Source organism: Eubalaena glacialis, chromosome 3, assembly GCF_028564815.1.
Source record: "Eubalaena glacialis isolate mEubGla1 chromosome 3, mEubGla1.1.hap2.+ XY, whole genome shotgun sequence".
NCBI classification, from domain to species: domain Eukaryota; kingdom Metazoa; phylum Chordata; class Mammalia; order Artiodactyla; family Balaenidae; genus Eubalaena; species Eubalaena glacialis.
In genome coordinates, this window is record NC_083718.1 from 149,812,710 (window position 1) to 149,830,398 (window position 17,689).

Below are 17,689 nucleotides of genomic sequence, written 5' to 3' on the forward strand. Positions count from 1 at the left end.
CCTTCCACAAGTTACTTAACTCTGAGCCTTGGTTTCCTCATCTGTAAAACGGGGCTAATAATCTCCTCTTTGCGATATATAGAGATTAAATAAGACTACATATCTGAAAGTGTCTGTGCCTGATAGATGATTAACAACTATTTTTTAAAAAGTAAAATAACGACATTAATAATAACATGTATCAACTAAGGCAGAGCCAAGGAGAATGTATTTTCATGTTAGAAAAAATGCTTCCCAAGTCCATTCTACTATGTCATGTTGTGAACGTAATTTGACTCCAATATGGACATTGCCTGGCAAGGAGTTCACAAGACAAAACCATGTTAGACAGGTAACACAGAGAGACTGAGTGTCCTTCCCTCCAAAGGAGGGCCTTCCACCATATGTTATTTTTGCTGATCAGACTACATTTGTCTATAATAAAAGCTAGAACAAGCTGACACACGTTAGAAAAGACAGTGTAAAGATCACACTGAAGCCACCTAAAATAGCCTGATATTTTTTAATCATTCTGTATTAGCTTGCTGCATCTTAAAACATTTTCTTTCAAATCAAGTCACAGCTGTGTGTACTTTAGGCTGTGGCCATCATAAACAAATATGAAAAGAGGCAGAGTTAAAACAGATCAATATCAGTGGTTATCCATTAGTCTGATGTAATCTAACACAAATGACCATTAGGAGACTTGTGAAGAAATCAGAGAAGCCGAATTTCAGATATGAGCTTCTGCATAACTGAATGACAGCTCTGTAGTGCCTATGGTCTAGTTTGGTCAAGGTTATAATGTTTTTAGGAAGCCAGTCCTCCCCGCAAGTGGCTCTTGGTAAGTGAAGATAGTAGAAGATTCCCGGGTATGGAGAGCCAGACTTCTATGAAATATATTCAAAGATGGTAAAGTGAGTACCCTCCTCTTCTACAGTAGAATTGAAGACATATTACCAGGGAAACTCACCTCTCATCACCCCCACCACTTTCTGGTTTAAATCTTTTGGCAAGGGAAGGGTTACCATTTGTACTGTCTGCTCCCATTCCTACTCCTTTCTCTTTAAATTCCTCATCTCTCTCTAAACACCTGGAGTTATCCCCATGCTTAGTTCTAAAAACCAATTTAGTTCTTAAATTATCAATTCCATAAATGGCAAATTTGGTAAAATGAAGTTACTTCATTTAAGGAATGCCATAGTGGAGTGGCTGGAGTTCAGAAGGAAGCCCAGGGAGTGCGCCTGCTCTCACACCGAGACATTGTGCAATGAACAAGGTCTCCACGGTGGGGGCAGTGTGGAGTTGTACCTTCTTTAACACTCAGCTCACTTGCAGCTTCATTTTCTCATTGTAACAGTTGTTTGCTTGGATAAGAAAAATCTGGGCTAGTGATTCAGCTGGGGACACAGGTCAAGAGGTAAATGTCAGCTGGGATGGGGGGCAAGCCAAGCCTTGAGGAGCCCTCTTGCCGAGCACCTAGAACTGGGGGGTCTGTCCAGATTAACTGTGGAGCTTTTCCAGAACAGCACGAACTTCTTCTGGATGGTAGTTCCAAGGGCCAGGTTTACCCTGCAAGAGAAATGAGTCAGCATTTCCAGATTTCCACCTTGCAGGAATATGTAGGTCTGGAGCTTAATTGAGAAATCTGGGCTGGTGATATACATGTGGGAGTCATCAGGATGGTGTAGTCAAGGCAGGCACCCATGAGGTGGTTGAGATCACCCATGTGGAGTGGCACCAACACTTAATGGGAAGACTGGACAGAGAAGCAGGAGGAAAACCAGAGCAGGTAAAGTGAATAGTTTTAAAAGGAGAAAGGGGTCTATACAAATAAGCTTCTCTTCCACAGTCAGACCTTTTGACCAGCCTTATCTTCTTCTCCACCTCTCACATCAAGTTCTGCCCACTCTACATCAAACCACCTCTGCCTCTCCAGTCCCACAGCCCCAGCTCAGCCCTCTCCATCTTCTGTTTGGGCAGCTGCCACACCTCCCCCCACCCCCAGTCCTCAGCCCCTGTTCCCTCCATCCATTCTTCACCCAATAGGCCATCACCTTTCTAAAGTACGGATCTGACTGTGCCTCTCCCCTGCTCAAAACTCTTCAGTGGCTCTCTTTTGCCCTGAGATGTAGGCCAAACTCCTTGGTCCAGAATGAACCCTTTGTAACAGAAGTGCCCCCGATTCTCCATTCACACCCTTCCCTAACGTGTCTCAGTGCCTCTCCCCACCCTCTCCCCTATACTTGCAATGGTTTTCACTCACCACGTTTATGTGGCTGGCTTCAGTTTTCATCTCCTCTGAAAGGCCTACCTTTCCCCGACGTTCAGAAAATTTATAGTCTGAGAGCCAAATCTGTCCTGATGTCTCACACCCTTTCATTTACATATTGTCTGTGCTGATTTTGTGCTATAACAGCAGAACTGAATCATTTCGACAGGGATTATTTGGCCCACAAAGTTGAAAATATTTACTATCTGACCCTTTACAGAAAAGCTTTGCTGATGCCTGCTCTGGAGTCTCACAGCACTCGGGCCACGTTAACGTTCTATTTGTGTCTTCCTTATCACCTCAACTGTGAGCACCTTGAGGTAAGATGTGGGCCATTTTAAATTTGTGTTTGTGTTTCCAGCACTTTCCAGGGTAGGGACTCGGTACCTAGCTTGCCTCAATCGTGCCACTTTACTACCATGTCGCAGGAGAGAGGAAAGGAAGGACCTGAATCCTCGTGCTGTGACCCTTAGCACCCTGAGGATTCATCTGCAGGTTGTTGCTTGTTTCACCTGTGTGAGTAGGGCCTGCCTGACCACGTGAACACGGTGAGTGAAAACAGTTGCACTGTGGCACGTTAGCGAAGGGTATGAATGGAGAATCGGGGGCACTTCCGTTACAAAGGGTAGAGGAGCATCCACATGGCTGGGCTTCATGTGCTTGCCAAGGCTTGAATCCCTTCAGCAGCTATAAAACTTAATTTCCATCCTCTCAGGGGAGGCTACCAGTGCCCACAGGGTTGGAGGCTGTGCTAACTCCCCTCACCCTCGCCAGGCTGGAAGCATTGAAGGGTGGTGACACGATCACCAGAAAAGAAGCCTGGACGTAATGCCTGTCTCGAATTCCTGCTTCAGCGTTTCCAGCTCCTAACTGCAGAGTTGGTTCTCTTCTGGCCTCTACACCCCCTTCCATGTTCAGGCCTGTCTCAGGGATTAGCAGCTTCAAACCCTGCCACTCCTATCCCATCCCAGAGGATTTGGAATTGAAATCAGAGCCTGTGCAGTGTGGCCTTGGGCAAGGCAGTTTCCTTCTCTGAGGTTGGATACAAAGCCCTGTCTTTGTCCTCGCCCTCCCTGGCGCCCTGCCCCACGTCACCACCTTGTACAGGATCCTGCCGTCCTTGAGCACGTACAGCCTCTCAGGCAGCGCTGCGTAGAGCTGGCTGCTCTGGTTCTTCATTGTGTCCACCACCACGGGGCACTGGGGGCTCCTGTCCAGCAGCAGGCGGGCTGCCCGCAGGCGGTCCTGGAGATGCTGGTGATTCTTGATGTCCACGTTGTTCTTAAAAGCCCAGCCATCTGTAAGAGAAAGGCCGGACAGCAGCCCCACAGGCATGGCACCCACTTCCTGCCGGCCAAATACACCCCCGCCACACACACTTTTAACTGAGGGTTGCAGATGGAGGACTTCTCAACTTTGGCACTATTGACAACTTGGGCTAGATAATTCTTTGATACGGGGGCTGTCCTGTGTGTTGTAAGGCATTGAGCATCATCTCTGGTCTCTACTCACTAGATGTCAGTAGCGTCCCCCTGCCTTCAATTGGTGACAACCAAAAATGTCTCAGACATTGCCAAATGTCCCCTGCGGGACAAATATTACCCTCAGTTGAGAACCACTGCTGTAACACCATCTCCTCCAGGAAGCCTTCCCTGACACACCCAGCTGTGTGATATTGGGCGAGCTCTTCAAATCTCTTTAAATTCTCAGTTTTCCCATCTGTTAAATGGGATTAACAGAACCTACATTGCAGATGGCTGTGAGGCTTACATGAGAGAACATTATAGAATTCCCAGTACTCTGCCTGGTTCATAGTAGATACTTGAAAGATATTGGTTTATTTTGCCTGACTGCCCCCAAATAGCAGACAGGTGGGAAAGAAGCCAGTTTTCATTCTTTTTTTTTTTTTTTTGCAGTTTTCATTCTATACTGCAGGTATTCTACTACTTTGCTCTGGAGATGCACCCCCCCGACCCCCAAACCAAACCCATTTAAGCTGCTTCACTTTAAATGGAAGGGGATTTTCAATTGGCCTCGTTTGCCAAGGTGCCCATCTGCCTACTTAAAGAGATGGTACTCATTAGCTAATGGGCCCACGGGTTGAAAAAATAACCATAAACTGCTACTGGCCTTGCCCTTCTACTTGGGTAGACGGTTCTTTCAGAAGCCACGTGGCTTGCATTTATACTAATAGTTGCCTCCCAGGGTAATATAAGTTGCTGAAGTCCATCAGCAGAACTGGCTCCACCTGCTCCGTGCTTCAGAGTCCTCTCTGCTCAGTACGCTTCCCCTAGGAAACCCAGCTCTCAGGATAAATTTCTCAGTGGCTTGAGGTGGACAGCCCTGGGTCCAGGAAAGGGTTAAACCTGCTCAGTCTGATTCCAGGAGAAATGGGGGAGGAGACAGGTATCAGGACCAGAAACAATTTCTGGGACGATCCAACCCCTTTTGTTGCAGTTTGCAATGTGTACTTTTAGAGATCGAAGCGGGATCCTCTACGACCTTATTACTCAAAGTGTGGTCCCTGGGCTAGCAGCCTCAGCACCACCTGGGGAGCTGAGTAAAAATGCCAAGTCTCAGGCCCCTCCGCAGCCCCCCCTGAGCCAGAATCTGCATCTTTATAAGATCACCAGGTGACTTGAGTGCACTCTAAAGACTGAGCAGCGCTGACCCCACAGGTAAGTCAGCTTTGGCAGCGCTTTGGCCATCAGCTATGAGAACATCAAGGCATCGCCTCTTCTCAACCGTGGAGACCACAGACACCTGTAAGTGCCCAAGTTCTCTTTCTTTAATTGATGGCGGCTGCTCTCCCAAAGGGTATTTAACAAAGAGGCACATTGTGCTTGCCTTTGCTCTCCTGATACCTATGCTGTTTGTTTTGAATTTTATTTTGGAAATGTTCAAATATACATAAAAGTAGAGAGAACAGTTTAATGAACCTCCATGTACCCGTTACCCTATGCTAATATTTTAAGTTGCCCCAAAGCCTTAAATGAGGATAGAAATGGCCAGCTAAATGAACAGGGTGTTAGGTTGAAAGCAGTTCTCCAACCTCTGGGTGCATAAAAATTAAGATGCAGTGGGCCTAGGGTGGGGCCATGAAATATGCATTTTCAACAAGCAACCCAGATGGATCAGACATGAGGGATCCAAGGACCACACTGGGGAAAGGGCTGCTGGACCAGCTTTGCTGAAAACTAATCAATAGCAATCTCTATACTTACAACACATGGATAAGCCAGCAAGGCTAATACTGGCCTAAATGCTCACTTATTCACCCAACTTTTACTGAGCACTGACTCTGTGACATGTACTCTGCCAGGTGCTGGGTGACAGATGATCAAAACAGCCTCTCATCTTGTGGGGAGATGGGTGAGTAAATGACTCGTTCCACTCAGCCACATGAGCCTTCTTGCCTTCTCCAATCTCTGGGTTTGAGACTTGGGCCAAACTCATGTGTTCAGTCCCCATGAAAATCAGAGAGACAGGGATGTGTCTGACCATCTTATAAAGTTCAAGGGGCTTAGACCAAGCTGTAGAAGTTTCAGGAAGGGACATGTCTGCCCATTGTAAGGGAGGACTTTCTCACAAACAGAGCTGTGCAGCAAAGGAACAAGATTTCCCATGAGGTAATGAAGATGAGTCATCACCTATTAGGGGCTGAAGAAAGGATCCCAGCCCCAGGTAAAAGCTGGCCCAGAGCAGTGGTTCTCAAAGTGTGGTCCCCAATCCGCAGCTTCAGTGTCACCCAGAGCTGGTTAGAAATGGAAATTCCCAGGCCCCACCACAGATCTAACTCGAACTCTGGGGTGGGGTCCAGAAGTCTGCTTTAACAAGCCCTCCAGGTGCTTCTGGTGCTCACTAATGCTTGGGAACCACTGTCCGAGATGAACCACAAAGTCCCTTTGAGCTTGGAGAGTCTTGGAATGGATTTCACAGATTGCTATAGAGCCGCCATTTCACTTGTGACATTTCAGGTCTAAATTCCTTGTGATTGTCCTCATATTAGCTCCTCTCCCTTGATTTCCCTATTTATCCATTCAGAATGTTAGATGCTCTCCCAGCTAGACCTGTCACTCCAGGTTTTCTGCTCTGTGTGCCTAGTTGAGAGCACAGACTGTGGAGTTAGCGAGTGGTGGGTAAACCTAGCAGGGACTGGGAGATGGTAGGTCCTCAACAAATAGCGGCTCTTTCTCTCTCTCCTCCTCTACTCCCTACCCCCAACCTTGAGCAAAGGGGGGAGAGAGAGAGGGAAGAGGTAGAGGCAGGAAATCTCTTTTTTACCTGATGCATGTGCTTCTTCAATGTAAATGATGAGAAAATCTGCTATGGAACTAAAATCTTCAATAAGTCTCTTGAATTGGTCAAACTTGAAAATAAATGAAGGTCAGGTGCAACTTCCAAAATTCAGCACCAATGGCCTGTTGCCTGAAACAAATAGAACCATGATCAACCAATAATCAACACACAGCATTTCTTTTGCAAGCACCATCTTCACTCCTGCTTTCATTCTATTACCTTTATTTCCCCTTTAAGATGGAGCCAGGGCACAGTGCGGGATGGAAGCCTAGAGTGCATGATTTAGCAGAGGCTGGAGCCAGTTTACTCCTCTCCAAAATGAGGGGATTCTATCAGGTGGTCTCAGCAGACCACCTGCACTCACTGGGTGGTAATTAAAATAATGACGAGGAGAGTCCCTTTCATGCAGTTTATAAGGCAGGCACACATCTATTCTCTCATTGCTGTAATTAGTGTACTACAAGGTGGGTGATATTTTTCCCCTGGTTTATAGGCTGGCTGCATGTCACACAGCAGGTCAATGATGGAGTTAAAATTAACATTGTGGCTTCTAGATTCTCAATTTGGTGCTCTTTCCGTTCAAAACACCTCAGTTTCCTCACCCACAAATGGACATAATACCAATACTTACCTTATAGGCTTGTTCTAAGGATTAAATAAGTTAAAACAGAAAAGGGCTTAAAATGGTGCCTGCCCATAGTAGGTGCTCAATAAATGTAAGCTCTTATGTTCTTAGCTCTCATCTCCTCCCTGTGAAGTGGGGAGCAGTGGAGGAGACTCCACAAAGGGGAGTGAAGCGTGGGGACTGGCTACATAATTGGCTGGGCCAGGGCAAAATGAAAATGCAGAGTCCCTTGTTCAAAAAGTGGGAGAAAGTGCCATTAAATACATTAAAATATAAAGTTTTCTTGTGCAGTATCTCTCTTGCCCTGGCATGCTGCTTTTTAGTTGCTGTTTAATGTCATGCTCCCCTGGACACAGGGATATTCATAGGGCGAATGCAGACTCTCGCAGTCACCCAGGAGCCCCCAAACTCTGTGCACATGTGTATGTGTGCTTGTGGCTGCTGGCTACCAGCTTTCCTTTCCCTCCAGCCACCAGACCAATACACCATGTCCCAGCCAGGAGCACAGAAACTGAGCCAGACATATCATCTTCCTACCTGCCATCACCCCAACCCACAGACTATTGCAACCTCCATGCAGGGACATGCTAGGTACCTTGATGAGGGGAGTGGGGGCAAAAAGCTTCTCCCGCCAAGTCAACCCCAGTCACTTGCCAAGTTGCTTCATGGCGCCGTCAGCCCAGGCTGGGGATGACCACCTCCACGCCCTAGTATGAGATGCGGTGGGATGCCCACACCTGACCCTAACCTTTCCCATACCTTGGTCCAGGCCCTCTCTGGGGCCAGAAGGTGGTAGCAGTCACTGGGTGGGAGCAGGAATGAGGCTGGATAGGCTGGGGCACTGGGAGTGGAGGAGTGGGCCTTAGAGAACATGTTGGGGGCAGGGAGGCTGTGGGAAGCAGGAGCCTGTGTGAGCCAAGGCTCCAAGTCTCCAGGGCGTGTTCCATTGTGGAAAAGTCTTCTCTTACAAAATGCAAATTAAAGATAAAGCTATTAAGAATTTCAAGACAGCTACTGCAGAGCATTCAGCCCAAGCTCAGGGCCCTTCTGAACATGGCACCCTGTATGATTCACTGGTCCCATGCCCATGAAGTCAGCCCTGGTGGGAGTCTTCTGTAACTCCCCCAGCCTAGATTGGGGGTAACTCTAGGGAGCTGCTAGCACCCTGTGGCTACTTATGACCAGAGCTGACATTGCTGAGCCCTTACCATACACCTATTAGATAGAGCATGGCAGGTCCCGCACTGTGACACGGTTTGTGTCTGTATCCCCCAGGCTACTCATTGCACCTGAGGGTAGGGCCTGTTCCTCATTCTTCCTCATATTCCCAACATCAAGCAGACTCTCATTCCATTACAAGCATTTATTCAGCGCTCATAATGTGCAAGGTTCTCTGCCACACACTGGGGATTCAGCAGAGGGCGAGAACAGCAGGTCTCTGCCTGCATGCAGCTGGAGTTCTGTTTAATGCGGAGACAGGCAGGAAGCAAGCACATGCAAAAATGAAGTAATTTCAAGTTGTGATAAGTGTCACAAAAGAGACTATAAAGGAGTGACCTCCTTGAGACAGGTGGGTCGGGGGAGGCCTCTGAGGAGATGCCATTTATCCTGAGAAACAGGAAAGAGCCAGCTACATATGGGCAAAGGGAGGAGAAGAGCATTCCAGGCAAAGGGGCTCCATGTCCAAAGGCCCAAAGAGGGACAGAGCTTGGTGTGTTCAAGGACCTGCAAGGCCGCTGTGATTGGAACCAGGCCAGGGGCAATGAGAGACATGACTGGAGAGGTAGGTATGGGCCAAAGCAGGCAGGCTCTCCTATGCCTTGTATAGAATCTGGATTTTCTTCCAGGTACAAGGGGACATCATGGAGATAAAGCAAGGATGGTGGATATTTGTTGCAATTTTGGCTGCTCAGTCTCTAGCCCTCCTTCCTCCTTGGAATTCCCTATTTTGTGTACTATTGATGGGGGAGTGTGCCCAGCCTTGCTCTGTAGAAGGCAGGGGGGCCAGGTCCATTCTCGCTGCCAGCAGCCAGGGCACAGGCAGTGACCCAGGCTGATTGGACTCTCTCACATAGCTCTTTGATTCTGGAGTTATTGAGATGGTAGAATTCATCCATGGCCCAGTGGTAGTGCCCTGTCAGGGATGGCAGAGTCCTATAGTGGTGACGAATTCCCATGGCAACCACAGTGACAGCAGCTTCCAGGCCCAACTGTTGATGCTAAAAGATGGTCCAGTCCCAGTGCTCCAGCTGTGGTTGATTCTGGGGAGCCTGCAACATCTTTCTAATACACTTTGTACATGTATAAATGTGTATGACTAAGAAAATCAGAGTGAGTTTCTGTTGCTTGCAAGGCAGAACTCTGACTGCTACAGTAGGCTGTGAGATGAAAAATGATCAGCTTACACTTGAAGATCACTCTGGTTGCTCAATGGCAAAAGGACTGAGGGTGAGAATGGAGGCAGTTAGGGGGAGGTGGTGGAATCCACATGAGAAATAATGGGAGTCTGGGCTAGTTTGTGTGCAGTGGGGAAGGGGAAAAGGTAGAACTGACAGGACTTGTTGATGGATGGGGAGTAGAGAGCATCTTAACTTACTTGTGGTTTATTGGGTTAGTTATTCCCTCACCTCGTTCTGCAAAGGATTTGAAGCAGCTTATACATATAATAAATAAAATTATTTATTTATACATATGATAATAAAATATCAAATAAAAATTTTTAAAAACCATGGCCCTCTGGGAGGCACAGAACAGGTCTCATGCATTCAGTATAACTGAGCTAACATTTGACTCTGAGTTTCCAGGTGGCCAAGGAAAAGGAGAAACATGATTTCTTATATATTCCTCATTTTTCAGTACCTGAGGAGGAAGCAGGCCAGTTTCTCTGGAGATACAAAGTTCTCCTTGTCCTTGTCTCACAGATTTCCTCATAGGAGGCCCTAGGAGGCATTGAGAGGGCCTCAGTTGGTTGCATCCTCACCCATGTGAAGGGTTTGCCCAGGTCACAGCAGGAGAGGCTCAGAGGCCAGTCATGACCAAGTGGCCGGCCACTGGCCTCCAGTGACCCCAGGGAGTCACCCTTCAGATAAGAACAGAGGAGATTTAAGGTCAGGACCTGTGCAAAATATGAGCTGTCTGGAATTTTGTTCTTAATTGGATAAAAAAATTTCAACATCCACTGGTTAGGACACTGGAAGAAACAGAGCCATTTGTTTAATTATTTATAGTGTGTCTGGGTGCAGTGACCAGTACTGAGGGCAAAGTTTAAACTTAGTTCCCTGCTTTCCTGGTAGCAGAGAGAGGAAGGATGGGCGCAAGTGGGTGTCTGTACCGGCGGCTGGCACCCTGCCCATGTCCACAGGCCACAGTGCAGAGGACACCAGTTCAAGAACATCAGGCAAGGACTTCAAGTCCAGCTTGTTTGTATAAGTGGGAAAACAGCTCTGTGGTAGCACTAGACTCAAACCCACCATTGGTTAACTTACTGGTTGACCCCCAAACCAGTAAATCAACTCTCCACGCCAGGCTCTCTCAGCAGAGAAAGCCAGTTTATAGTTGACCCCTCGTAAGTATACTTGGAGAGATTTTAGAAGATTTTAAATGGGGGCTGAAATAAATCCTGTTTCAGATTAACTGCTAGGTTCCAAGAAAAGAAATCATCTGGACTTGCCTTCTACCCCAACATGCCAGTTAATCAATGTTTTGTGGTGCATGTGTGTCTGAGAGCGTGTGTATGTCTTGTGTGTGCATGTACATGCAGAGGATAAGAGGTGGCTGGGAATTTCTCTGAGCCTCTGTTGTTTTATCCAACAACAGAATGTACACTAGCTGAGAGTCATAAGGCTCAAGTCTGGTTCTCACTCTACAGGAACTCTCTGTGTGACTCTGAGCAAGTCCTTTACCTTCCTGGGCCTTTGCATCTGAAAAATGTAAAGGTTGCTTTAGATTATCTGTAAAGAGTTTTCCAGACTTTCCAGTCTATGGCTCTAAAATGAGTTCATATTTATACCTAAAGCATACAACAGAGCTTTTTAGTGAACTGGTGGGTTTCCAAAACACTTACAGAATGTCTTTCTAATAAGCAGAACTGATCATGTTAACTTCCTGCTTGAAAATCCTTCTAGAACTCACCAAAACAGGATAAAGGATACCCTCTTTGCTAAGACGCATGAGGCCCCACAAGCTCTGATCCCTGATGATGTCTCCAGCCTCATTCTTCACCCCTTCATACCTCCCACACCCCACTTCTGCCAAACTGACTGAAGCCCCTCCACATATCAGACCTCTGCTGCTCCTCCCCTCTGCGCTGCTCTGGTCACCACTCTCCTCTTCCTTACCCACCTCAAGGCTTCGGTCCCTAGACCATCAGCTCACCATCCTCGTCTCCAGGAAAACTTCCCCTGACCACCTTCCTACCCCACCCGACTCCTCCCAGAACTGCTGGGTTCCCTCTCCCACTCCATCATCTCCCTCTGTGAGTTATGAGATCTTCCAGTTGTGTTGATTTCTGTGTTGTCAGTATCTATTATTTCAGGGGACTCTGGGCCTATGTGCTGAAAGCCAACCCTATTTTATAAATAGAGTTTTCTTTTGTCTCTCAGACTCCTTCTCTCTCCATCTTCAGTTTCAGGTGTAGCAGCAGGGAGCAGAGACAAATAGAACAGTCTTTAAAATGTACACTGGCTCACTGGAAAGTAAACAGTTAAAATAAGCAAGTGAATGCTGTGAATTGGCTGTGAGGCAAGTTGGCTTTCATGGAACTGATCACTAGACCATCAAAAGTCAGCAAATTGGCCTGGTTCTATCACAGTGCTTGGCACGAGGTAGACGCACAGTAAAGATTAGCTATTATTCTCATTGCTCTTATTATCAGTGGTCACTTAGTGAATGTTTATTGAATAAATAGAGGTCATTTCAGCACAATGGTTTAAAGTCATGAGCAAAAAACTCTTCCCCTTCCGTCTGATTGAAACATTCTTTTCAAGCTATAAAAATCTGACTCATTCTTCAAGGCCTAACTTCAAAGCCACCTCCTCCAGGAAATCTTCCAAGCCCTGTAGGCAAAGTTCATACCTTTGTCTGCCCGCCTCATGGAACTGTACGGATTTGTTTATTACATCTGTCTGTTCCGTGGAACCATACATTCCTCAAGCAAAACAGCAAGCTCTTTCCTAGCTCTGAGTCCCTGGCATCTAGCTAAGGGTCTGGCTCGTAGGGAGCACTCACAAATGTCTGTTGAGGTGTATTGAAAAAACAGGGTGAAGAAGCCCTGATTCTGGGTCTGACTTGGTCTCTCACTGGCCCTGTAACCTTTGCTCTCAGTTTCCTCCATTTCCGTTTTAAAATGAGAGCATTGGATCAGGTCAGCATTTCCCAGAGGTTGTTCTTTGGAACCAATATGATGATGATAAGATTTTCCTCTGGTGGAGAGTGGGGAGTTGTATGTGTATGTTAGGAAAATTAGTCAGTGCTGTGTTAAAGTTTTTTCAAGTTTTGTTTGTTTTTAAGCTTCAGGGTGTCTTGGAGCCCTTTATATGTTCATGTGCACGATGAACTTCCAGGAGGAGAGTATAGTATGCAGTGTTTCCCAAACTATTTTGACCAGGGAACTCTATGTAGTAAAGCACATGTGTGGGATTTGGGTTCCAAAAAACACGCTTTGAAAATCACTAGATTAGCCAGCTGCCTCAGGAACCTTCTCTACTCTGCTGTGTCTATACCCTGGGAATTCAGAGATGAATGAGACACAGTCCTGTCCCAAGCCTCCCCACTGGGCAGAAGGATGACACTTGAGCTTCGGTAGCCAGGTGCTGGGTAGGAAGGATCAATGTCCAGGAGAGGTGCAAGCAGAGATCCATGAGTTCAGAAGGGAGGGAGAGCGGGCCTCAGTGTAGGGATCTGAGCTGGCTTCACAGGGGGAGGCACGAGAGCAGGACCCTGACGATGAGGAGTGTTGGTGACAGAGGGGAAGGGCCAACAACATCAGCAAAGGCAAAGAGAAGGGAAAGCACAAGGGATGTACAAGAACAAGCAGTTCATCTGGAGGCAGTGGGCCTGAGGGGAAGCCTGCAGGTGAAGTTGGGAAGAAAAACTGGAGTCAGATCAGGGAGGACCTTCAGCACAAGGCTGAGCCTGGGTTTCATCCCAAGTGCAGATGGGGGCTGCTGAAGGTTGGTGAGCTGGGGTACCAGTCGTCCAGGGATGTGCTTGTGGAAGGGGAATCTGGCAGCCATCCACAAGTTCGGTGGGAAGAGAGGGCAAGACGGGGAGGAGGAAGGACAAAAAGAGAAAACTGACCAGAGAGGCCTTTAAGAACCCAAATAGAGCTGGTTTACCTGGAAGAGAGAGAGAGAGAGAGAGAGAGAGAGAGAGAGAGAGAGAGATCTTCAACAAATATTTACTGAGCAACTACCATGAGCCAGCAGCAGCCAGGGAGACCCAATAGTGAGTTAGAGGCATGATCTCCACCTGCACAGAGCTTGCAGGCTAGTGAAGGGGACAGACATTAATCAAATACCCACACATAATTACAAACCACAATGGGTGTGATAAAGAAAAGTTTAGGATGTTAAGCATAGAAGAGGGAGTAACCTAGTCCAGGGGACCGGGGGTTGGCTTGTTGCAGGAAGTGTCACTGAGCAAGAGTCTGAAGGATGAACAGGAGTGGACCAGGTGGGGGGTTGGGGGGTGGGGTGGGGTGGCAGTGAAGAGCATCCCAGGCAGAGTGACTGTGCAGTAAGAGAGGTGCTGAAGGAGCTGACAGCCAGTGTGGCTGGTTTGCAGTTTGATTACCTGGGAAGGGGACGATGCCACTTAGAAGAACAGAACCCAGGAGAGGTGCGAGTTTCAGGAAGTGGGAAGAGGACAAGAAGCCAAAATAGGAGCAGCTGGGTTAGTAGCATTCAGGCTCTCCAACCCACCTGCCCACCCCCATCAAGCACCCCCATCCAAGCACCTCTCAAGCGTGGACCAGCCTCCTGACCTTGCATGAAGTCCCAGATGTTGCACCTCTGTCCTGACAGGCGGACCACGGGGCAGTTTGGGGCTAGACCCCCTTGCTCTGTCATGTCCTCCAGTCGCTGCCAACGGACCTTCAGGATGAACCAGAAATACTGGGCACTGAAGAAAGTGGGGATCCAGTTTTCATAGGAGAAGTGGGGATTCTTGGCCATGCCAGTCTTCTCACTCATGGCCAGGATGTTCTGCTTGACTCTCCCGGGAAACAGTGTCAGAAGCACTTTGCCCATGGCCACGTGCAGGCCCACCTGAAAGAGCACCCAGAGCCTCTTCAGCCACAGCCCTGGCAGGGGCAGCCCCATTATGGCAGAGCCAGAGCTGGCTCTGAGGCCGGTGGGCAGAGCGGAAACCGCCGGGCCACAAGGGGTGGAGCTGAACAAAGGTGCAGGGTAGCAGCAGCCAACCCGGACATGAAGAAGGTGCCAGGACAGAAGGTGTTTGCCTTCCTGTCAGTAGAATGGAAAATTCCAAGCCAGGTGCTAAAGGTCTGTTCTGATGATCATTTCTGATTCTTTGCCTTAGCCTTTGGGAGATACTTGGACTGGGAAACTTCAGATCTTAAATTTTCCCTCTGATAAATTTTAAAAACAAAAGCTTTAAAAGGTCACACTTAGAGGGACTCTGTGTTTCTTTAGAAAGGCTCTGCTGTAAGTTCTAATGTTAAGTAGTCTTTTAATAACGTAAATTGTTCTTTCCCACTGAAGGATGCTTTTCCCACTCACAGCTTCTAGCTGGTGGTTGAGTGTTTCTGGAGGCATAGCCCTTCCCAGAGGATCTGGGTCTGGAAGCTCTCCAGGTAGACAGAACTGGGAAATCTGGAACTGTGCCTCCACTTAGCACTGGGGGTAGAGTAATAAGTACAGCACTCTGCTCTCGGCAGGGTGCAGTGTAGAGCGGGGAAGGGTCAAGTAAACAGAAAATTATCATTTAGTGTATTAAGTACAGAGAGGGAGGTTGAGTGGGGGCTATGGGAGCATGGAGAAGGGGCAGCTTATTCTGTTTAGAGAGGTCAAGAGGAATTCCCCAAGGAAGTGATGTCTATGCTGAAACCAGAAAGACAGAAGAGCAAGCAGTAAACCAGGCAAGTGGGGTCAGTGGTCCTGGTGGAAGGAGCCACACGTCCAAAGAACTACAAGCCAGAGAGAGCCTGGCTCATTGGAGAAACTGAGAGAAGAATCACAGAAGCTCAGAGAGGGAAAGTGTCTTAGAAAACATCGAAAACCACTTTCTGTTTTAAGCAGGGAAACTGAGGCCCAGAGAGGGGAAGTGGCCTCAGGCCAGTTCTGCCATTAATAATTTCTAAGGAGTTAATTCACAAAGCTTAAGTTTACCCCTCCTGAGACATTTACATACCTGTGTGTTAGGGCAGAAGGAAGAATGACAGGAAAGTGTTTGTCACCTCTAAAAAGTGTCAACGTTGGCCTCTAGCACACAAACTTTATTTAGAGAAAGAAAAACTGGCTCCAAAAGATGTTCTCTTTCTGAGCATCTCAATGCAAATGCCACATGCTGTGCCCACAAAGTGCAGGCACCTGCCTCTTCAAGCCATAGTAACCCTCATGTGTATGTAGCATTTTGCCAGGTACAAAGCAATCTTATATCCCTGGTGTTACTTGCTTTTTCTTGTTGTTGTTTGTTTTTAAATAGGCTATTTTTTGAGCAGTTTTAGATTCACAGCAAATTAAACAGAAAGTACAGTGAGTTCCCATATACCTCCTGCCTCCACACGTGCATAGACTCCCGCACTATCCATATCCCACCAGAGTAGTACATCTGCTACAACTGATGAACCTATGTTAACAAATCATTATCACCCAAAGTCCATAGCTTACATTAGAGTTCACTCTCGGTGGTGTACAATCTATGGGTTTTGACAAATATGTGATATATATGTATCCACCATTATGGTATCATAAAGAATAGTTTTGCTGCCCTAAAATCCTCTATGCTCCACCTGTTCATCCCTCCCTCTCCCCTGGCAACCATTCATCTTTTCAGTGTTTCCATAGTTTTACCTTTTCCAGAATATCATATTGTTGGAATCACACAGTATGTAGCCTTTTCAGATTGGTTTCTTACACTTAGTAATATGCATTTAAGAAACCTCCATGTCTTTTCATGACTTGATAGCTCATTTCTTTTTAGCATTGAATAATATTCCATTGTCTGGATGTACCACAGTTCATCTATTCACCTAATAAAGGACATCTTGGTTGTTTCCAAATTTGGGCAATTATGAATAAAGCTGCTGCTATAGCCTGAATGTTTGTATCTCCTCAAAATTCATATGTTGAAACCTAATCCCTAAAGATGGTATTTGGAGGTGGGGTCTTTGTGAGGTGATTAGGTAATTAGAGTAGAACCCTAGTGAATGGGATTAGTGCCCTTATAAGAGAGACCCCAGAGAGCTCCCTTGCCCCTTCACCATGTGAGGATGCAACAAGAAGGTGGCTGTCTAGGAACCAGGAAGTGGACACTCACTAGATACCAAATCTACTGATCCCTTGATTTTGGACTTCCCAGCCTCCAAAGCTGTGAGAAATAAATTTCTGTTGTTTATAATCTACCCAGTCTATGTATGGTATTCTGTTATAGCAGCCTGAATGGACTAAGACAGCTGCCATAAATATCTGTGTGAGGTTTTTTCGTGGATATAAGTTTTCAACTCGTGGGTAAATACCAAGGAACACAATTGCTGGATCTTATGGTAAGAGTATGGTTAGTTTTGTAAGAAATTGCCAAACTGTCTTCTAAAGTGGATGCACCATTCTGTATTCCCACCACCAATGAATGAGAGTTCCTGTTGTTCCACATCCTCACCAGCATTTGATGGTGTCTGTGTTCTGAAATTTGGCCATTCTAAGAGGTATGTAATGGTATCTCACTTGTTTTAATTTGCAATTCCCTAATGGCATACGATGTTAAGCATCTTTTTAAACTGGGTTTTTTTTTTTTAAACTTTTGGGGTTTTATTTATTTATTTATTTATGGCTGTGTTGGGTCTTCGTTTCTGTGCGAGGGCTTTCTCTAGTTGTGGCAAGCGGGGGCCACTCTTCATCGCAGTGCGCGGGCCTCTCACTATCGTGGCCTCTCCTGTTGCGGAGCACAGGCTCCAGAAGTGCAGGCTCAGTAATTGTGGCTCATGGGCCCGGTCGCTCCGCGGCATGTGGGATCCTCCCAGACCAGGGCTCGAACCCGTGTCCCCTGCACTGGTAGGCAGATTCTCAACCACTGCGCCACCAGGGAAGCCCAAGCATCTTTTTATATATTTATTTGCCATCTGTATATCTTCTTTGGTGAAGTGTCTGTTCCAATCTTTTGCTCATTTTTAAATCAGATTGTTCTTTTTTTAATCATTGAGTTTTAAGAGTTCTTCGTTTACTTTAGATAACAGTCCTTTATCAGCTATGTCTTTTGCAAATATTTTCTCCCAGTCTGTAGCTTGTCTTCTCAGCCTCTTGACAGTGTCTTTTTCAGAGCAGATGTTTTTAATTTTA

General features: G+C 46.8%; 1 protein-coding gene across 2 annotated transcripts; it reads right to left on the reverse strand.

Moving 5' to 3' along the window:
- Nucleotides 1-515: 515 nt before the first annotated feature.
- Nucleotides 516-14,533, reverse strand: DIO1 (iodothyronine deiodinase 1). Of its 2 annotated transcripts, none has more exons than XM_061184192.1 (4): nt 14,131-14,533; nt 6,536-6,679; nt 3,350-3,549; nt 516-1,551 (listed from the first exon to the last, which is right to left on the reverse strand). In XM_061184192.1, exons 1-4 carry the CDS (start codon nt 14,492-14,494, stop codon nt 1,483-1,485), a joined length of 777 nt encoding a protein of 258 aa, XP_061040175.1. In that variant the 5' UTR covers nt 14,495-14,533; the 3' UTR covers nt 516-1,482. The 2 variants fall into 2 exon arrangements, with proteins under 2 accessions (XP_061040175.1, XP_061040176.1); XM_061184193.1 differs by having other exon boundaries at nt 518-1,551; nt 14,158-14,533.
- Between the last annotated feature and the right edge of the window lie 3,156 nt (nt 14,534-17,689).